The sequence below is a fragment of the Coffea arabica genome, chromosome 4e (assembly GCF_036785885.1).
Source record: "Coffea arabica cultivar ET-39 chromosome 4e, Coffea Arabica ET-39 HiFi, whole genome shotgun sequence".
Classification (NCBI taxonomy): domain Eukaryota; kingdom Viridiplantae; phylum Streptophyta; class Magnoliopsida; order Gentianales; family Rubiaceae; genus Coffea; species Coffea arabica.
Genome location: NC_092317.1, coordinates 5,406,057 through 5,423,767, shown reverse-complemented (window position 1 = coordinate 5,423,767; position 17,711 = coordinate 5,406,057). Strand labels below are relative to the sequence as shown.

Sequence of the window (17,711 nt, the reverse complement as noted above, 5' to 3'; positions counted from 1 at the left end):
CCAAAATCTCTTTCTTACACTCCCTCCCCCGTACCACCCAACCCAACCCAACCCTCCCCTAGTATATTCAAAATAAAAAAAAAACCTCATCCTGCTTATCCTATGCTAGTAATTAATTATGCATAATAGGGACATTCTTTTCTAGAGAAACTTTCAGCAGTGAGAGTGCAAGATATATGTCACAATAAGCATTGCATGTGATTGATATTTGACACTAAATGGCCAGCGATTTGTTTATTGCTTAAGGAGATATTTTTTATTCATATATACATTTCTCCAAGATTTTTTAAAGTTAAACAATGAGATAAATTTTCTTATTTTGCATGGGAAGAAGTATGTAGTTATAATGTGTAGAAAGTAAAGATAGAGATAAAAGTGAAAATATTTCAAAAGTTAAACAAACACCAGAAAAATGAAGTAAGAGAATATTTTCAATAAGCTAACCAAACACCTGAAAATGATGAAAGGGAAATGATTTTCATGGAAAATTACTTCCACGGAAAATATTTTCCCAAGGAAAATATTTTACTTCCAACCAAACAGACCCTCAATGGATTGATATTGCTAGACAAAAATCTAGCGTTTCTGAGCATCTTATTGCATGTTTTAGCACATTGCAATTTGTTCTGAAGGAAAATCAGAACATGCATGCGGTTGTTGAAGGTCTTCTTGATGACAAGCTTGCACGTTACTGCTTTTTATCTTCTTGATAATCTTTGGACTCCGTTATCAACTTCTGAAATTTCATTAATGATCAATTCATTTGATAGCTTATTTTATATTTCAATTGTACCCTTTTTAGGCAACGTATTCCAATATTTTCTTTAGGAATTTAAGGGTTTTTTCTTTACTCAGTGAATTTAAAAATTTGAAATCAGTAAGTCAGAATTCTGTCAAATATTCAGATGTTTCGACTTAGAAATAGTCGAATTAGAATACATTACGATTTTGAGATTTCTCATTTCAAAACCACTGATTTCAAACTTGATCAAAAAAATTTGAAATCAGTAAGTCAGAATTCAGTCAAATATTCGGATGTTTCGACTTAGAAATAGTTGAATTAGAATACATTACGATTTTGAGATTTCTCATTTCAAAACCACTGATTTCAAACTTGATCAAAAAAATTTGAAATCAGTAAGTCAGAATTCAGTCAAATATTCGGATGTTTCGACTTAGAAATAGTCGAATTAGGATACATTATGATTTTGAGATTTCTCATTTCAAAACCACTGATTTTGAACTCAATCAAAAAGCGTAGAATTCTTATATAGGTAGAGACATTAAATAATAAATCTTAAAAAAGAACACATAAATGAAAGTAAAAAAAAAATCGCTCAAACGTTATCGCCAAAACACTAACCCAATGGCAACGAACCGCCATGCACAATGCTCACATTCTTGAAACGACATCACAACCATTATGCTAGCAATAGCATATTTCTCCACAAGTCGGTCGGTTATGTAAAAGTAAATCATGACTTTATTATATTGAGCCATCGTTTGGCATAGAGCATTAATTAATGCCTTCAAGTAACTTAAATTATTTCGAACTTTTTATGTTGCAACATATTACTTTGAATTCAAACCTTACAGAACCTGCTGCACTAATATTTGTCCTTCAACGTTATCTCGCAAAATGAGTTTGAAAAAAAAAATTTATTCACGTAAACTTTCAGAATAAACTAAAGTTGACTTGGAAAGATGATAACGCTCAGGATGGATCGTTGAATACCATGTGTGTGACCTTACAAGTCATAACATAAATGGAACTCAGATATAAAATTGGAAAACGATTTAATTGTCAACCCCAACAACCCCATTTGGAAGTCATACTAACCAACCAAAATGTTCAGAAAAATAGGAATGTCAACGGACTAGACTTTTTTTAAAAAGAATTAAATTAGACAAAATTTCCCCCGTTACACCTCAAAAAATTAATTTAAAAATAACACCGTTCATAATATATTTCATTAATTCTTTTACTTATACATAAAATTGATTAGGGTTTGCTACTTGATTAATTGTTACGAATTTTGTTACAATTTTAACCTATTTTTCACCATTCAAATATTTTTTTTTTTTGTAAATCAAATGCTAAAATATTTTCAGAAGAATATCATTGTTTAGAATCTTGGTCTAGAGATCAATAGAGATCATATGAATAATCTAGATATGAATAAACGGAGAGATGAATGAAGAGCCTCCTAATCCAATGTCAACCCGGATAAAGCTTTTGTCGGTCTAATTGCAAGAGCTATTGAGGTAAGAAATTATTAGCAACAATTCATTTTGCATTCGGTTTCATCTTGATGACATAGGTCTTTTAGACTCGTGATGAGTTATTATTTAAATCATCTTTATTGACCCAAAGTTGAATGAGGCAGGATTTTGCAGTTTAGAGTTGTACATCTACATGCCTAACAAGAATGATTGTAGGTTAAGATTTGCGTAATACCATTATATCATGCGAAACTAGGTATCATATACTATGAAAAGAAAAACAAAAGGAGTATATGAAAGGGTGAGAGTCGATTAACACGACTAGGCTTTGGTGTCGAATATAGTCAAAATGCTGATTCAGGCAGCCTCATTTAGTGCCCTGCAAGAACTTTTGGATACTGGGACCTGCTTTTTCCTGACGTCGCAGTTTCAACTTGTAGGAATTGTCGTGCCGAATTAATTTCTACGAGGTAATAATTGCAAAGCTCATTCAAAAGATTTTGATTTTGCTAGACGAAATAATCTTTTGTTACAATGTGCTACTACACAGCTTGTGTTCTGTCTGAAGAAGCGTCAGAATGTAGACGACAGACTGAAGTGTGACTCCGTCTAAGAATATGCATGCAGTTCTCGAAGGTCTTCTCAGTGGCCAACTTGCGCATTGTTGTTTTCTATCTTCATGATGATCTTGTGGACTCCAAGATCGGTTTTCTGGATTTTCATGAGTGGTCTTATTGTTTCCTCATGGCTTTGGTGGAAAAGGAAGTTTTCCTTGTGAAACTTGCCATGAAATCATAATCGCAAGAAGAAATTCATTTGACCTGATCAATCAAGAAGAGTTGTTGGAATAATTAGCTATTTACAGTCGTCGCGTGGGTTCTTCAGTGTCACTTTTCAGTGACAACTCAGTGCGACTTCTATATTTATGCAACCTATCTTATTTATTTAAATTGTCAAGTGCTCTTTAATCTTTTAATAATTCAAATTGATTTGGTTTAATTCAAATTTTCTTTTACCCTTACATGATAAGTGAGATTGACACTCGATTTGACACCAAATAGTGATATCGAGAATCCCACCTGATTTAGAGTACCTCTTTAATGTTTTTATGCGTTATCACGAGACAATTTGTTTCTAGGCTTTTTCTTTTGGTTGTTTAGCTCGAGGGAGGCTCCAAAAAGAAATTATTATGTTAGGCTTCATAAAAGCACAAAATTGGTCCATTATATATTCAAATTTTATTATATGGAGGCATTCCCACCACAACCCCCTCTTTTTTCTGCCCCTGCCAAAAAAAAAAAAAAAACTCTCTTGGGCTTTTCCATTTCTTTTCATTGTCTCCCTTTGCTGAATTTGGACTGTCCTAGTTCATTAAGTGGATTTGTCCATGGGTGAGATGGGTTATTAAGTGGTTTGGACTTGCAAGTTTGGTTAACAAAATAGCCCCAGTACGATGTCTTGAGTGGTTTGAACAAAACCAGATAAACATGGGCTTCGTCAATTGGTTCACTTGCTACTCTTTGCTTTTTTTTCTTCTTTTTTTTTTTTTTTGTTTTTGAAACTCTAATCAACACTGACCAATACTTCGACCAAGACCTAGTGATTGCTCACTTGTTGCTTGATTAACAATTTTCTTGTCATTTGGCCACTGCCATTTGAATTACTCTTTTTCCGACATTTGCAGTTTCATAATCCTTTCAAGAGACCCAATATGGTACTATAATATAATGGTTAAACAACAATAACTCAATTAACCATTTCTAACTAACTCATCTTCAACGAATTTACCATATCATTGAGAGGTTAACCATTTTAGGGACGCAATTTGTCAATGGACAACGATCAATATGAAAATTTTAAGGGCCACTATACTTATGCATCAAGAAAAGTGGGGAAAAAAAAACAACCAATAGAGATCAATTCCAAAAAACACCAAATCCATTATGAAAAAAAACCTGTGCAATTGGGCCTCTTCCAAGACTGTGGAACTACTTTTGGAAACCTTGAACGCATTCTGGGCCTCACAATTATTGCATTAGGACCTATTCAAACTTCTTTGGGCGTGTTTGGAAAAATATAATCGGACCATCCGTCATCCTCATCCACAAAATATGGCACATGAGTTGCTTCCATTCTTACTCACTAAAGCCCACGCGATCCCCACCGTTGATTCTCCACCAGAGATGAATATATATCATCCCTCTAAACCCTAGTCTTCTCTTTCAGTTTCACTTCTGAAGACAGAATAAGAGCTGGGCTTTGCCGTTCCCTCCGGCTTATTAGCAGATCTGCTCTCTCTCTTCTCTTCCCCAGAAGGTACTACATAACTTCTCAACCTCAATTTATTGATTGGTCAAAACCATATTTTTCTCGAATCAACGCCCCCATTTTTTGGGTTTTCCTCTGGTGGGAAGAAGATGGCAGAAGAGAAAGCATGGAAATTAACGTTTTATGATGAGATAAAAGAGACCCTCTACTCTGTTTTTGTTACATCCAATGATTTAGAAGTAAATGATGTTTGTTTCGTGAAGAAAAGTTGAGCTTCTTTTGATTTTTGCTTGTTGAGAAAAGTGTTAAACTAGGTGAGAAACTATGATAATTCTATCTGTTTACGTGGAAAAATAGGGCCTTTTATTATTGCATGGGGTTAATTGATGAAACATTTCTGGATGGCTGGGTAATGTTTGATTTCGGCTCTTATATCTGGTACTGAATACATTTATTTTGTTGCTTGTTTGTCTGGGGAAGTGTGGGAAATTGTGCTTACGGGCGTTTAATGGAACTCGTTGCAAAATGTTAATCTGATTAAGTTCGGATGTTGATGTGGGATGTGACACTTAGTAGTTCTTTTTTGTTGCCTCAGAATGCTGATTTAAATTTTTAAGCCTTATTTTGAACGATATAAGAATTAGGTTAGAGTTCCTTGGGCTTGTTTTCTTTTTGCACAAAACACGAGCATTTCAGCGTCTCTTCTGCTACCAAGATGTTTTGGAGCACTTCATTTTACTTTTGCTTGTGCTCTTAGTTTTTCATTATATTAGAAAAGGCCGTTCGTAAGTTATGGCTGACAAGTGTGATTCTTTAAGTAGATCCTATGTTTTGAAACTTAGAGGACAAGTTCATGATTTTTGTACATCTTCATCTGGAGCTTATTCGGTTATCTTGACTAGTTGTAGATGAGCTAAAGCTAAATGCAAAAGTAAACCCACTTACTCGTTTTTGTGCTTCCATGAATGCTTCTGTTAGGCAATATTTGACTATTTTCCTACATAGTCTCTGAACAAGAATGGACCTTCCTTCTTTTATACTGGTTTTCTTTTCTCCATTTGAATGTACTTGTGACTCGCAATCAATCATTTCAAATAGGTCTGTGAAGATGTATACATCGAGGAAAAAGATCCACAAGGATAAGGATGCTGAACCTTCAGAATTTGAAGAGTCTGTGGCACAGGTTCTTTTGCTTTTTGCTAAGCCAAATTTGTTAGTTGTGCATTTGGGCATACTGGTTTTGACAACTTTCTAATGCAGGCCTTGTTTGATTTGGAGAACACCAACCAAGAGCTCAAAAGTGACTTGAAGGATTTGTACATCAATTCAGCTATGTAAGAATAGCTTAATATTTGCAGCCACTTGAAGGTATTTGGCCTTTGAATGGTTCTGATGTTTAATTCCTTGTCGTCTTTCTGCAGCCAAATTGATGTCTCAGGAAATAGGAAAGCTGTTGTAATCCATGTGCCTTACAGACTGAGAAAAGCTTTCCGAAAGATTCACGTTAGGCTTGTCAGGGAGCTGGAGAAGAAGTTCAGTGGGAAGGTACCTGTATTATTTTGCCTTTCTTTTTCTACTTGAAATATTTTAGGTCATTCAGAGTGAGTCACATATTTCCTTGAACATTGTCTTGTGCATATATGTTCACTGCTCAACATACGTATGATACCTTTGTGGGAACAATTCTCTTCTCCACTAGATCATATGATGTGGCAATGATGATAAGTGTTAATTCCAGCTCATTATGAGACCTTCCTAGGTCAGGGAATTGAACTGATTAAACATCTTTCTGAGCTTACATTTTGGCTCGAGGCTTTATGACTAATAAAAGTTTTGTTGTGGAGGGCATTAATTAATGAGTTCGAGCATTTATTTCTAATTATACTATATTTTGTAAAATTTGGAGTGCTTCTGAAGTGGCTGTCCTTATCATAACTCCCTCTCTTTGTACTGTATAAGAACAACATTCTGGGTTGCTTATTGAACCATAACATTTGATTTGTGTGTGCATAACTTGAAGCTCTTTCTGTAATGCCGTCCTAACTGTGAACTATGACTTCTAGGATGTGATTTTGATTGCAACCCGTAGGATTCTGAGGCCCCCAAAGAAAGGTTCTGCTGTTCAGCGCCCCCGCAGCAGGACTCTAACTGCTGTGCATGATGCCATGCTAGAGGATGTTGTTGTCCCTGCTGAGATTGTTGGGAAGCGTGTTAGGTATCGCATTGATGGATCTAAGATAATGAAGGTATGTGTTTGGTAATGATTAGCATACCTCTGTACAGTTTTTTGGTTGTTTAGTGATCAAGTTAATTGGTGTAGTGGGATTAGATGCACAATTGACGACAGTCAAAAGTAGTCACTGTCATAATTTTTCTTTGACTTGAAGTGTATATGCATCTTTCGTTTACTCTAAAAAGTATGACATAAAGACTCTACTTTGGAGGCTTTCTGATTTTTATTTATGAAGTCTTTTCTTGCTTTTGACACTTTTCCTTCTTGTGGAGCATGAGTATGGTTCACAGTAATGGTGTACAGTATAATGTTTGTTTAATAATCAAAATTTAGAAGATTAGCCCTTATTTGTTGCTTTTCTTGACAGGTTTTCTTGGACCCCAAGGAAAGAAACAACACAGAATACAAGCTAGAGACCTTTGCTGCTGTTTACAGAAAGCTTTCTGGCAAAGATGTCGTGTTTGAGTTCCCAATGGCGGAAGCTTAGATTTAGTACCAGATTATTTTGTGTAGATCTTTAAGATCCTACTTGGTGCAACTCTTTTGAAATTTTGACGCTCAAATTTATGTTTTAGAATATGCTGAACTTGTGACGCTTGCCAACGAGTTTTCTTTCTTTTCAATATATAGCGGTTGTTCTGGGATTCTGAATGGTTGAAGAAGTTTTTCAATTCTTTGCAATGGAATCGTCAGGCAAACCTCTCACTGCTGAATATTATATACTTGGATGGTACAGTGCTTGTGTTGTATGGAAGATGTTCCGAGTTTCGTGGAAAAGTATGAAATGTTGGTTCTCAATCTGTATCGTTCTGCTCTCAAGCCAAAAATGTCTGCTGAGATTATTATGCCCTCTCGGATCTTTATTTGTCAATTTATTAAATTATCCATGCAAGATGCCTGCAAATTCTGATATCCGATGTCCAAGTCTTTGATAGAGTCTCAATCTAGATTTAATGCCCTAGGTTTTCTAGTGGTGTCACTTTCAAGTTCCTTGTTCTGTTCTGAGTCTTAGTTCGCGATCTTCTTGTCACCCAAAGTTAAGAAAAAGAAAATTCTTCTCCTTTGATACATTTGATCCCTTGTATTTCTTCGCCTTGCATTAGTTTTTATCGAAATGGCATGATTTTTCCAATATTCAAATTAGCAAATACGTTAGTATGGAGACAAAACGCTAAGTTCGGAAGATAAAGAGCACGAGAGACTTAATAATTATGTTGTAGTTGCATCTAAATATGCATCTGTATAAACACGAGATAATAACTAGCCCGTGGCATATGATGTCAAACAATTAGTATAATCCATCATGAAAGCTACAAGGCACAGCAATTTGGCAAACAACCAACTCGTGGTTCCCTAGAATGTTGGCATATTAACTTTGTAACACGGCTACGGTATCCAATGAATGTTCCTCAAAGATCAGATATTGAGCTTCTTCATGAGGTCCAGAAGAGTATAAACTTGATTCTGGAATCTTGTATCTGCATTTGACCCTGTACTACAGTTTCATGGAAGTGCACCCGTGTTGCTCCTTTGTCTCACAGTTGTCACTTGCGTCTATAAAGGGTTGGTTTGACAAGGCTGCAGGAGAAAAATCTCATGTCAAAATGGAGATAAAACCCAGAAACATGACAGTTCTGCCTATGAATGGCAGGGTCCCTAACTTTCTATCCCTGCTTTTCTCCCATTCTCTTGTCCTTGGAGAAAGTGTGTTTTCACGTTAGTGGAATTTACTAAGGGGATTAGCACCTTTTGGGAGAGTTGGTGAATACAAATGTTGGCAGGGAATAAGCTCTGCCTATATATGTGTGCATAGATCCAGCCAGCAAAATAGTATTAGAAACATGGCACATGAATAAGCACAAAAGATATCTAAAACTTTCTCCTGCATTCTATGATCAGTAAATGCAATGTGTGCATTATGCACCTGTTTACTTGTTTTATGTCTATGTTGTGTAGCAAGCAGTTTTGGTGAAGTGTTCAGAACTTCTATAGAGCTTTAGCCATACCTCAGGACAGGATCACCATACCAAGATATGCAGCCGCACAAAGAAAAAGCAAAGAAATAAATCCCCTGAAAATGAAATTTTTGAATGATTGAAGTCAGCAATGTAACATCAATCTAAAAACTTTAAAACTAGTGAGGGAGAAAGATCTTCTGATTGATGTTCCTACAGGGTGCTAACAACTATGCTCACCAGATGACACCCCAACCAACGCCATTGCAAGGACATGGGCACACCTCAGCAAACTTCTCAGCATCACTAATGTGGACTCTACGAGATATCAGATCACCATATATGTCTGCAAAAATCCAATATGAGAACCTATAATTATCCAGCATTTGGTGCACGTGTTATGAGTTTTCTATATGTGTAAATCATACCATAAATGGAAAACAAGCTGTTCATGACACCTGCATTTTGCCAAACAAAGTAATCAAATGTCATATCGCCACAGTATGGAGAAGTCTCTCTCTGAGTTCTGTGCGTGTCTACGGTCAGGGGAGGATAGGGCAGTTACATGAGTTATCTTAAGCAGGAAATGCAAGGAAAACACACATACCAATGAATAGGATGATGTACCGAAGAATGCGAATCCTTGTTGTTTCTTGCAGAACCCAGACAATAACAATGAAAATTATAAATCCTGTTAATTTGAATCGAAGATATCAGTAAGATCAGTACTTTTTTAAGTTCCAGATGATGGAATATCTGCCAGATCTGAAAGGTTTTACCAATACAAAGCCCGCGAAGTGTCCACTGTTAACCAATAAAATAGCCATAATTAGTGGATTACATATGGTTGGATGACTCTAAAGGGCAATCATAAGCAAACGAGACGAATGATCACAAATTTCATCAATGAACAAGCTTCCTGCTTACTGTACATGCAAATAAACAACATTCCTATCTTCCTAAAATCAATTCAGACAATGTTCTCTCATTACCATTAAGACATGCTTTTCATTCTCAGTTTAGCTCATTCAGGTGCAAAGTCCCACCATGCAGATTTTGCAGATCTAGGCTTAGAAACTAAGAGCAACATGCAATGTCCAAAAGCCGCTGCAGCATCATATGCATAACAGAGAAACTTATTGAAATCATTAATCACTTACATTCTTTGCAATAAAAAGTACAATGACTAAAGCTACAGCTAAACATCCAGCAGCAATTCTAGCTGTAAGAAGATTTGTAGAAGCAAGTATCAAAACCATTCCCCAAAATGACGAACCAAGATCTGTAGAAGCCAAAGAACGTATTTTGATTCCATCATATTGTTACATAATCAACGACTATATCTTACAATTTTCGAGTTAGAAGACGTTATCAAGAATATGAGAGGAATTACATCCAGCAGGCAGGATAAACCAGTATACTCCACCACGTGTATGTGTAGCGCCACCTTCATCAGCATGAACCTGTATCCCTTCCACCTGAATAGCAACACACACAACTATTCTCATACAGGTAAATCATATATAGACCAGCACAGGAACCTCATATGATGAACATGGTAACATTGTACCACAGCGTTGCCAAAAAGGTCGAAGTAACTACTGCAACAAGTTGCCATGAACTTTGGGATCCATCTTTCACTTAGTACTCAAATGCCAGGTTGCCAAATCAGTAATCTACACGCTATGGTCAAGATTTTTGGGTATCCTTTCAAGTCGAAACTCAAAATATGACAGAGAGAGAATCAGTTCTTACATGGCCACAAGTAAGTTTGCAAGCAATGGCATGGCTAGCTTCGTGAATAAAGACAGTTATAAGTTTGAACGGCATCATCAATACAGTCCTCCAAAGCTGCAGTCCAGATAAAGTATTCACAAACTGATAAACAAGGACTAGATAATTGATTGTAATGACTAGATAAACAAGGACAGATAAAGTAATAATAATTCTTAGGAAGGCCATGAAACACCAGTTAATGGACTACAATTTTTAGCCCAAAAGATGCACAAAAACGGTTAAAGTATAAACCTTTTTACATTTTTTCAGAAGAAACCCATCAAATGGACCACAAAAATGAAGTGCATTTTAACAAATTAATAAACTTTATTCCATTCACAGCATATTTAAGAATCAACCCTGCGTTTTCGTGTGTGTGTGAGGTAGAGAAACAGAGAGGGAGAGAGAGATGAGTACAGCAAGGATGACAACACTACAGACACCAAGAAAGGTGAGGAAGACCACTTGCTCATGGTTGCAGCAATGCTTCAACTCCCAATTGGCCATTGAATATCAGTACAAAATCCTTTTACTACGCTAGTATTAATCTAGTACGTAGCAATCGGCACCCAAGCATATAACTATATTCTTCAAATTGAGAAGAAGCCCAGCTGGGCTTCTCCTACAAACTAAATACTGGTCAGTAGTGCTTCCTTTGTTTGAAGATTTGGAAACTGTGGTGCTCACACCGCAGTTGCTCAGTTCAGTTAAACTGAAGAACGATCTATTGAAGTGGGTGTTTTTGGGAGTTGAGCTGAAAAAGTGAAATACATTTTTTAAAGAGAAAATTGCAGTTTTGGTATCAAATGTTTGGAACATTGGCAGTTTTAGTTCTTAAAGTTTGGATAAAAGCAAAACTAGTTTTAAATATTTTAATTCCTATGATTTTGTCAAACAGTTACTGGAATTCGATCATATAAGTAGCATCGGCAACTAAATTTAAATAAAAAAAAAATTTTAGTGATCATAATTTATAATTAAAGAGTATTAATTATTAGTATGCAGAGTAGTCATATGGCTAAAGAATAAACATTAATTACTCAGAATGTGACTAATTAGAGCCCTTTAATTTTAGATTATGGCTACCAGTACTTCTTCATTTTTTCCTAATTTTTTTTTCAAAATTTAGCCGCCGACACTTGCTACTGACTTGATCAAATTCTGGTAACAATTTGCGGAAATAAAAAACGCTTGCAAACTGAAACATTTAGGACTACATTTGCTTTTGTCCAAATTTTAAGGACTAAAATCGTGGATGCTCCAAACATTTGATACCAAAATTGCAATTTTCTCTTCTTTGAAACAGATTCCTAAGCTAACTAGAGATACGCGCGGTATTAATTTTTTGTACTGACGCGAAATGGGCAGCGGGAACGGTGTTCCTGACTGCTGCACCGCCCAACTAGGAAAATTACATCAATTGTCTTGTTTTCGACCAATTTCTAGCATTTGTTGAAGGGTTATTTGACCAAATCTTGCCATTTTAATCGTAATAATAAAATCTTGATACTTTATTTTGTCTTCCAAAATTGAGGAAGTTGATTTTCAGAATATCAAACCAAAGAGCTGATATGGACTTCAGTTGAAAATAAAAAGTAAATAAAAAATTGTATTATTGTTTACTTTAATTTATCTTCCAAAAGTGAGGAAGTTGATTTTCAGAATATCAGATCAAAGAGCTGATATAGACTTCAGCTGAAAATAGAAAGTGTAAAAAAAAAAAAAAAAATTTGTAAATTTGTAATCTGTAGAAAGTTGTGACTTTGAACATTAAAAAGTCTTTTTTTAGTATCAGTTGCATTCTTCTGATTAGAAGGAGATCAGGAAAACACGTTGAACTGGAATATTGAACTTCATAGTTACTCTTCCTTTGCATGGATGAGAAGTAACTATTGGTGAACAATTTAATTTAGCATACAAAAGCTAGGTAATATATCAGCATAGCCTTGTTCTTGTTTGCTTTTAAATTTTGGAAAATCTGAGAAGTGATTAGGGAGAATAATTACAATCACCAAAAGCTACTGATCGGTTGATTATGAATTTTAATTTTTTTTAACTATAATCTAAATATAAAAGTAAACAAGAATATTACAAAAAATTTATTACCCAAAATCAGAATTTATAATAATCAGTTAACCAGAGGACAAGCCAGCTTTCCTAGACAATATCAAATATTGTACATCTTCTTCTAGTAGTATAAACAACGAACTTTGGGGGGAGGGGGAGGGGGGATATACTGAGAAAGAATGAATGATAACATTCTACAAAATAACTCGAAAAGGAAACAAATCGCGAACGGCGGTGCGAGGGAGAGGAAAAAGGAGGAAGAAGGGAGAAAAGCTATCCTGTCTATACTGGAAAAATAAAATGAAAAAAAGCTCACGCATATTTCATCTGCCTTCGTCCAGAGAAGAATAGGAGATTGAATTCCTGGAAAATTCCTCGAGAAAACTATTAGCTGAGGAAACCTTGGTGGCACCAGTATGTGTGGTGGTAGTGTTGGTGTTGGTGTTGGTGTTGGTTTTATCAGTAAAAGCTGTGGAACCAGTTTGAGAAAACCGTCCTACACGGCCTTGAATCCCAGGTTTTCCCGGTCTGGGTAGGCTAAACGAGTCACTAGACAATGTGAGGTGAACTGAATTCATATCCAACCTGTCTGCAACACTAGCTTGACAACATAGCAAACCCAACTGGATGCACATTGCTGCTTCAACAGCATTGTACTTGTTAAGGCCTGCATCAACTAATTCCAATGCATTCTCAGCTTGATAAAGTGTCCAAGCCTGGAAAAGAACCAAGTGATCAGACTCTTAAACTTCTATTATCAGCACATGAATCCTATGTGGACTAACAATTCAGCATTTGACTGGTTAAACATGGGAAGGTTGCTTACATGGTTTAAGAGGTCCGCCTTTTCAGCTCCTAGCCGCCCATCAAGATTCTTCCTTCCACTTACTATCTCCAAAACCAAAACACCGAAACTAAAAACATCCGTCTTCACAGATAAATATCCATGCAGTGCATATTCTGGTGCCATATAACCACTGCAGTGATAGAGATGCTAGGTTCTCAGAATATTATGCCGACAACACTTTATCAGTGATAGTGAGTGGTACTGAGTGGAGAATAAACAGAAAAAGATAATTGGAAACTTACTGAGTACCAGATATCCTAAACGTATTCAAATGGGTGTCATCCCCCGGAAAAAGTCTTGCCAGACCAAAATCTGAGATCTTTGGATTCAGTTGATTATCCAACAATATATTACTAGCTTTGATATCCCTGTGGATAATCCTTTCAGGGGCTTCCTCATGTAGATAGAGAAGCCCCCTTGCAACACCTGTAATTATTTGCAGCCTTTTTGTCCAATCCAAGGATGGAGACTTCTCTTTATCTGCAAAGCACCAGCTTACAAACTTTTGTAATGCTTTGAGAGGATGGAGTGTTTGATTAAAATTTCTTAAAATGGACAAGATATTTACCAAAAAGGAAAAAGTCAAGGCTCTTATTTGGAAGATATTCATATACAAGCATCTTCTCAGGTCCTTCTACACAACACCCCAGCAATGTGACTAGGTTTTTATGTTGAATTTTCAGTAGAAGTTTCACTTCATTAGCGAATTCCCTTACTCCCTGTCTAGAGTCCAATGATAATTTCTTCACAGCTACTTCTTCACCATTTGGCATCAATCCCTGAAGGTGGAGGAAAATTATGAAGATTCAATTAAAGGATGCACTTAGGACTAAGAGACTCTTGTTCAAGGAAAAGAAGAAACCAATACGAGTGGTTTAGTTCAATAGCTTAATCAACAAAATGAGAATAGATTGGTCAAAGTTGTTCACTTCAATCAACCTAATTGTAAAAATAAACCCAACCATTAGTCCCATCAGCAAAAAGAATGGGTACTCAAAACTGAGAAAGGACTCTTTAACTACGTTCTGGTATCATATTGTTTCATACTTGTCTCTTATACAAATATCATCTCATGGTTCAAATCAACCCAAATCGAGTTGAAACACATCAGAAATGTCAATTTTTTCACATACTTATGCAGGCAAATGTGATCGTCCTGCAATATTTCTTAAGACAATATAATAGATTCTCCCTTGTAGAAATTCTTGACAGGAAGTTTATCAATTAGGTTTCCCCGTTTCTGTTCCTTGCAACTAGTAAAGTAGAAAGGTAACAAAAAAAGTGCACAAAATGCTTGCTACCATTTAAGATCTTTTGTTTTATATCTCCTTATAAACGCTTGAACTCTCTCGCCTCCTCACAAACTGCTTCATAAACTGAAACTATATCTGAGGCAGGTCCACAGCAAGGACATGGCTTTCTTCTACTATCGCTATGAGCACAAAAAATTTAATCGTAAAAAAAGTAACTGCACAATAACTAGTCATAAGCTAGATCTACATAGTCAAACCCTCGTTCAAATTCAAAGCAGGTCGTGGAAGAAGTTCCAAAGAAATTAACTTGTTACTTTTTTTACTGGCTGGTCAAATACAACCTAGTTGAAATCTCTATAATGATCCAAACTCTATGAATTTGTCATTAGGTGCAACCAAATCAATGTCATTTTCAACGGTCAAAGTACATAACCCATGCACCTAAAACTCTGACCCAGTAAGAATATATAGCAGGGAAAGTCACAACAACCACAAACTGAAAACATACATATCCAACATGCCCTGGTTAAAAAAGGTGGGGAATTCCATATTCTGTAAAAAATTTTCGGACTTTGTCCACTATTATGTATAGTAGTACTAGCACAAATATGCAGACAAATTTATACATTCAGTGGAAGAGAAATTGCCTACCATTAAATGTGTAACAACTCACAATGAATAGAGGCTATAGTACTGTACCGAAAACCTAACTAGACAACAACGTGTTCACTTGACTATATCTCAATTCCGTGTCCAAAATTGTTACATTTAACGTAGGAAGTTTATGAATCACAGGAAATAGTATGAAAGAATCAATGTCATAATTATGAAGCTATATGACCAATTTGCCAAGCATGCAGAAAAATATGTGCTACAATAATCATGAAAGAGGTCTAACAAGAACTAATTATGGGCAATTCACTTCCAGGATAACACTAAAAGAACGAAAATTAACAATCTCTGAACAGAAAATGACATGTATGTTTAAAAGCAGGAAATCTCCTGTTTCACAAAGGAAAAAAAAAAAGAAGAAGGAAATCTGAATTTCTTGATTAATGATTACCTTACCTTGTAAACAGGGCCAAAGCCACCATGACCGAGCCGGTTTAAATCAGAAAAGAAATTGGTAGCAATCTGCAGAGCCGTAAGCTGGAAAAACAAACCCGATGCAGCTTCTTCATCAGCGTCATCCTCGTCGGCCTTGGCGGAGGCACCCCGTCTCAGGAATTTAGCCAAGCAAGAACAGCAATTCGAGATCAAACCCATGTAGACTTGAATCAAGAATCCCTGCAACTCCAAATTAGGACAAGAATCTACTCTCCATACTACTGTACTTCTTTAGAAAATTTTGAGAACCCAACAACAGTAACGGCTAAGAATGAGAAGAGAAGATGAATGGAGACAACGAAGATAGACAACTAAGATAGTTTGGTTTTGAATTGTACTCAGAAGTTTCCCGGGACCGGGATGAATGTATAATTTGAAGTTCTGGACACGTTTACACAATTTACTTTCCCGTTGACTTTTCAGATGTCCAAGAATTACAGACCTTCTCCTTGTGCTGTCTATACTCTGTACTAGTTTGCCGGATTGGGTTGGTTGGCAGTGGCACTTGGCAGTAAGTTTTATGTTTCATCGACCAATACAAGTCGGGTTGTCAAAGCAGGTGACGTTTTATTGTCCAATCATACACTTCAAATGCAAGTTGGAATTGGACTACTTGATAATTCCAACTTGATCCATTCTCGGTTCAAGTCTAGCGTTTGATTCCTTCAAAAAAACAAAAAAAAAAAGTCTAGATTTTGATAAATCAAAAAAGAGAAGAAGAAGAAAAGAAAAGTAGAGGGGTAGCTAATAATAATTCGGATAGCTAATTTTTTTTTAAATAATATTTCGTTTACATTATAAATACATTTTTTAACTTATCTTTTTTATATTTTTTAACTATATTTTCATTTCACATACATCGTATCACAAAAAATATTACAATAATTATTTTAAATAATACTCTATCCAAACACACTCGATTAACTCCTAACTTTTTAAAAAAGTTAGGGACGTCCCTTTTGATTTTGTTTGGATAGAGAATTTTTTAGACTAACATATTATTGGGGCCAAAATGCAGTTAAGAAACTATAAATGAACTGAGACAAATCTTTTACTAATTAATTAGAACAATTGTTTTATAACCTCCTTACTACGGTAGATATTTATTTAGAATGAATTTATTACTTGTGGAAATGTATCATAATGGATATTTTTTTAATGGGTGTGTAATAGTTAATCATTAATATGTCTAAATCGCACTCAACCCACTATGTGAATTTGAATGCATACGATAACAATTATTACCCTTAAAACATTTTGTACGTGATAACAAAATGGAAGGAGATTCAAGATTGTAGAAAGTAAAAAAAAAATTGTGAAGACTTTGGAATTAAAATTGTACAGGAATTATAGCATGGAATTGAGAAATGGAAAAGTGAAATAGTTATGAATATTAGGGTAATTTGAATGCAAATAAAAAATATTCTAATTTAGAAAGCGCTTCATTTTTCAAAATAATTGGACCACTTTACCCTTATGACTGAAGATATAGATAGGAGTTCTAAAATTGCCCGCCATAGATTAACATCAAATTTTATGGGTTTGTTTGGTTCACAGACAAAATGCTATTGCCTTGGACTTATTTCGAACAAATTTTCTTTTCCACCAAAAAGGGGCTGAGAAAATGGAACAGCAACAGGAGTAATTGGGCACAACAACAAAGCCCATAACTTATAGGTCGGTTCAATTAACAACACATGGGTAGATGATTGAATGAATCGGTAGGCGTGTTCTGTTTGTAACCAGTGTGACTTGGCTGTCGAAGCCCAGATTAAGCGCTGCAATTTTCCATTTTTTTTTCTCGTTGTCTTTCAGAAAATGACGTGTTTGTCGAGTTTCTGTACTTCTCTGAAATTTCCACGTCCTCTTCCGGGTTGAAAATTGAATCGGCGGACGAACCTTATTCCTTCCAGGATTCAAGAACTTCACTACCCTGTATATATACATATATCTTTTTCTGTAACCTTCTTATCATCGTAGTA

The 17,711-nt window shown here is 35.7% G+C and overlaps 3 protein-coding genes and 1 non-coding gene across 8 annotated transcripts; 2 read left to right on the top strand and 2 right to left on the bottom strand.

Moving 5' to 3' along the window:
• Positions 1-4,383: 4,383 nt before the first annotated feature.
• Positions 4,384-7,368, top strand: LOC113742557 (small ribosomal subunit protein eS7-like). Its single transcript, XM_027270417.2, has 6 exons — positions 4,384-4,539; positions 5,590-5,674; positions 5,752-5,825; positions 5,913-6,036; positions 6,555-6,737; positions 7,092-7,368. Exons 2-6 carry the CDS (start codon positions 5,600-5,602, stop codon positions 7,209-7,211), a joined length of 576 nt encoding a protein of 191 aa, XP_027126218.1. The 5' UTR covers positions 4,384-4,539; positions 5,590-5,599; the 3' UTR covers positions 7,212-7,368.
• On the top strand, positions 6,199-6,292 carry LOC113743084 (small nucleolar RNA snoR69Y). Its single transcript, XR_003460972.1, has one exon. It is a non-coding gene; the product is annotated as a small nucleolar RNA snoR69Y (small nucleolar RNA).
• Positions 7,369-7,909: 541 nt separating the features above from the next.
• LOC113741573 (uncharacterized) lies at positions 7,910-11,186 on the bottom strand. Of its 4 annotated transcripts, none has more exons than XM_027269117.2 (10): positions 10,921-11,186; positions 10,435-10,530; positions 10,073-10,157; positions 9,840-9,961; positions 9,459-9,483; positions 9,287-9,370; positions 9,108-9,137; positions 8,920-9,025; positions 8,731-8,795; positions 7,910-8,302 (listed from the first exon to the last, which is right to left on the bottom strand). In XM_027269117.2, exons 1-9 carry the CDS (start codon positions 10,960-10,962, stop codon positions 8,732-8,734), a joined length of 654 nt encoding a protein of 217 aa, XP_027124918.1. In that variant the 5' UTR covers positions 10,963-11,186; the 3' UTR covers positions 7,910-8,302; position 8,731. The 4 variants fall into 4 exon arrangements, with proteins under 4 accessions (XP_027124918.1, XP_027124917.1, XP_071903461.1 ...); XM_027269116.2 differs by having other exon boundaries at positions 10,873-11,183; XM_072047360.1 differs by lacking the exon at positions 10,921-11,186 and adding an exon at positions 10,250-10,362.
• Positions 11,187-12,531: 1,345 nt separating this feature from the next.
• Positions 12,532-16,248, bottom strand: LOC113741633 (G-type lectin S-receptor-like serine/threonine-protein kinase At4g27290). Of its 2 annotated transcripts, none has more exons than XM_027269217.2 (5): positions 15,691-16,248; positions 13,938-14,148; positions 13,612-13,849; positions 13,349-13,499; positions 12,532-13,238 (listed from the first exon to the last, which is right to left on the bottom strand). In XM_027269217.2, exons 1-5 carry the CDS (start codon positions 15,886-15,888, stop codon positions 12,846-12,848), a joined length of 1,191 nt encoding a protein of 396 aa, XP_027125018.1. In that variant the 5' UTR covers positions 15,889-16,248; the 3' UTR covers positions 12,532-12,845. The 2 variants fall into 2 exon arrangements, with proteins under 2 accessions (XP_027125018.1, XP_027125019.1); XM_027269218.2 differs by having other exon boundaries at positions 15,686-15,823.
• Between the last annotated feature and the right edge of the window lie 1,463 nt (positions 16,249-17,711).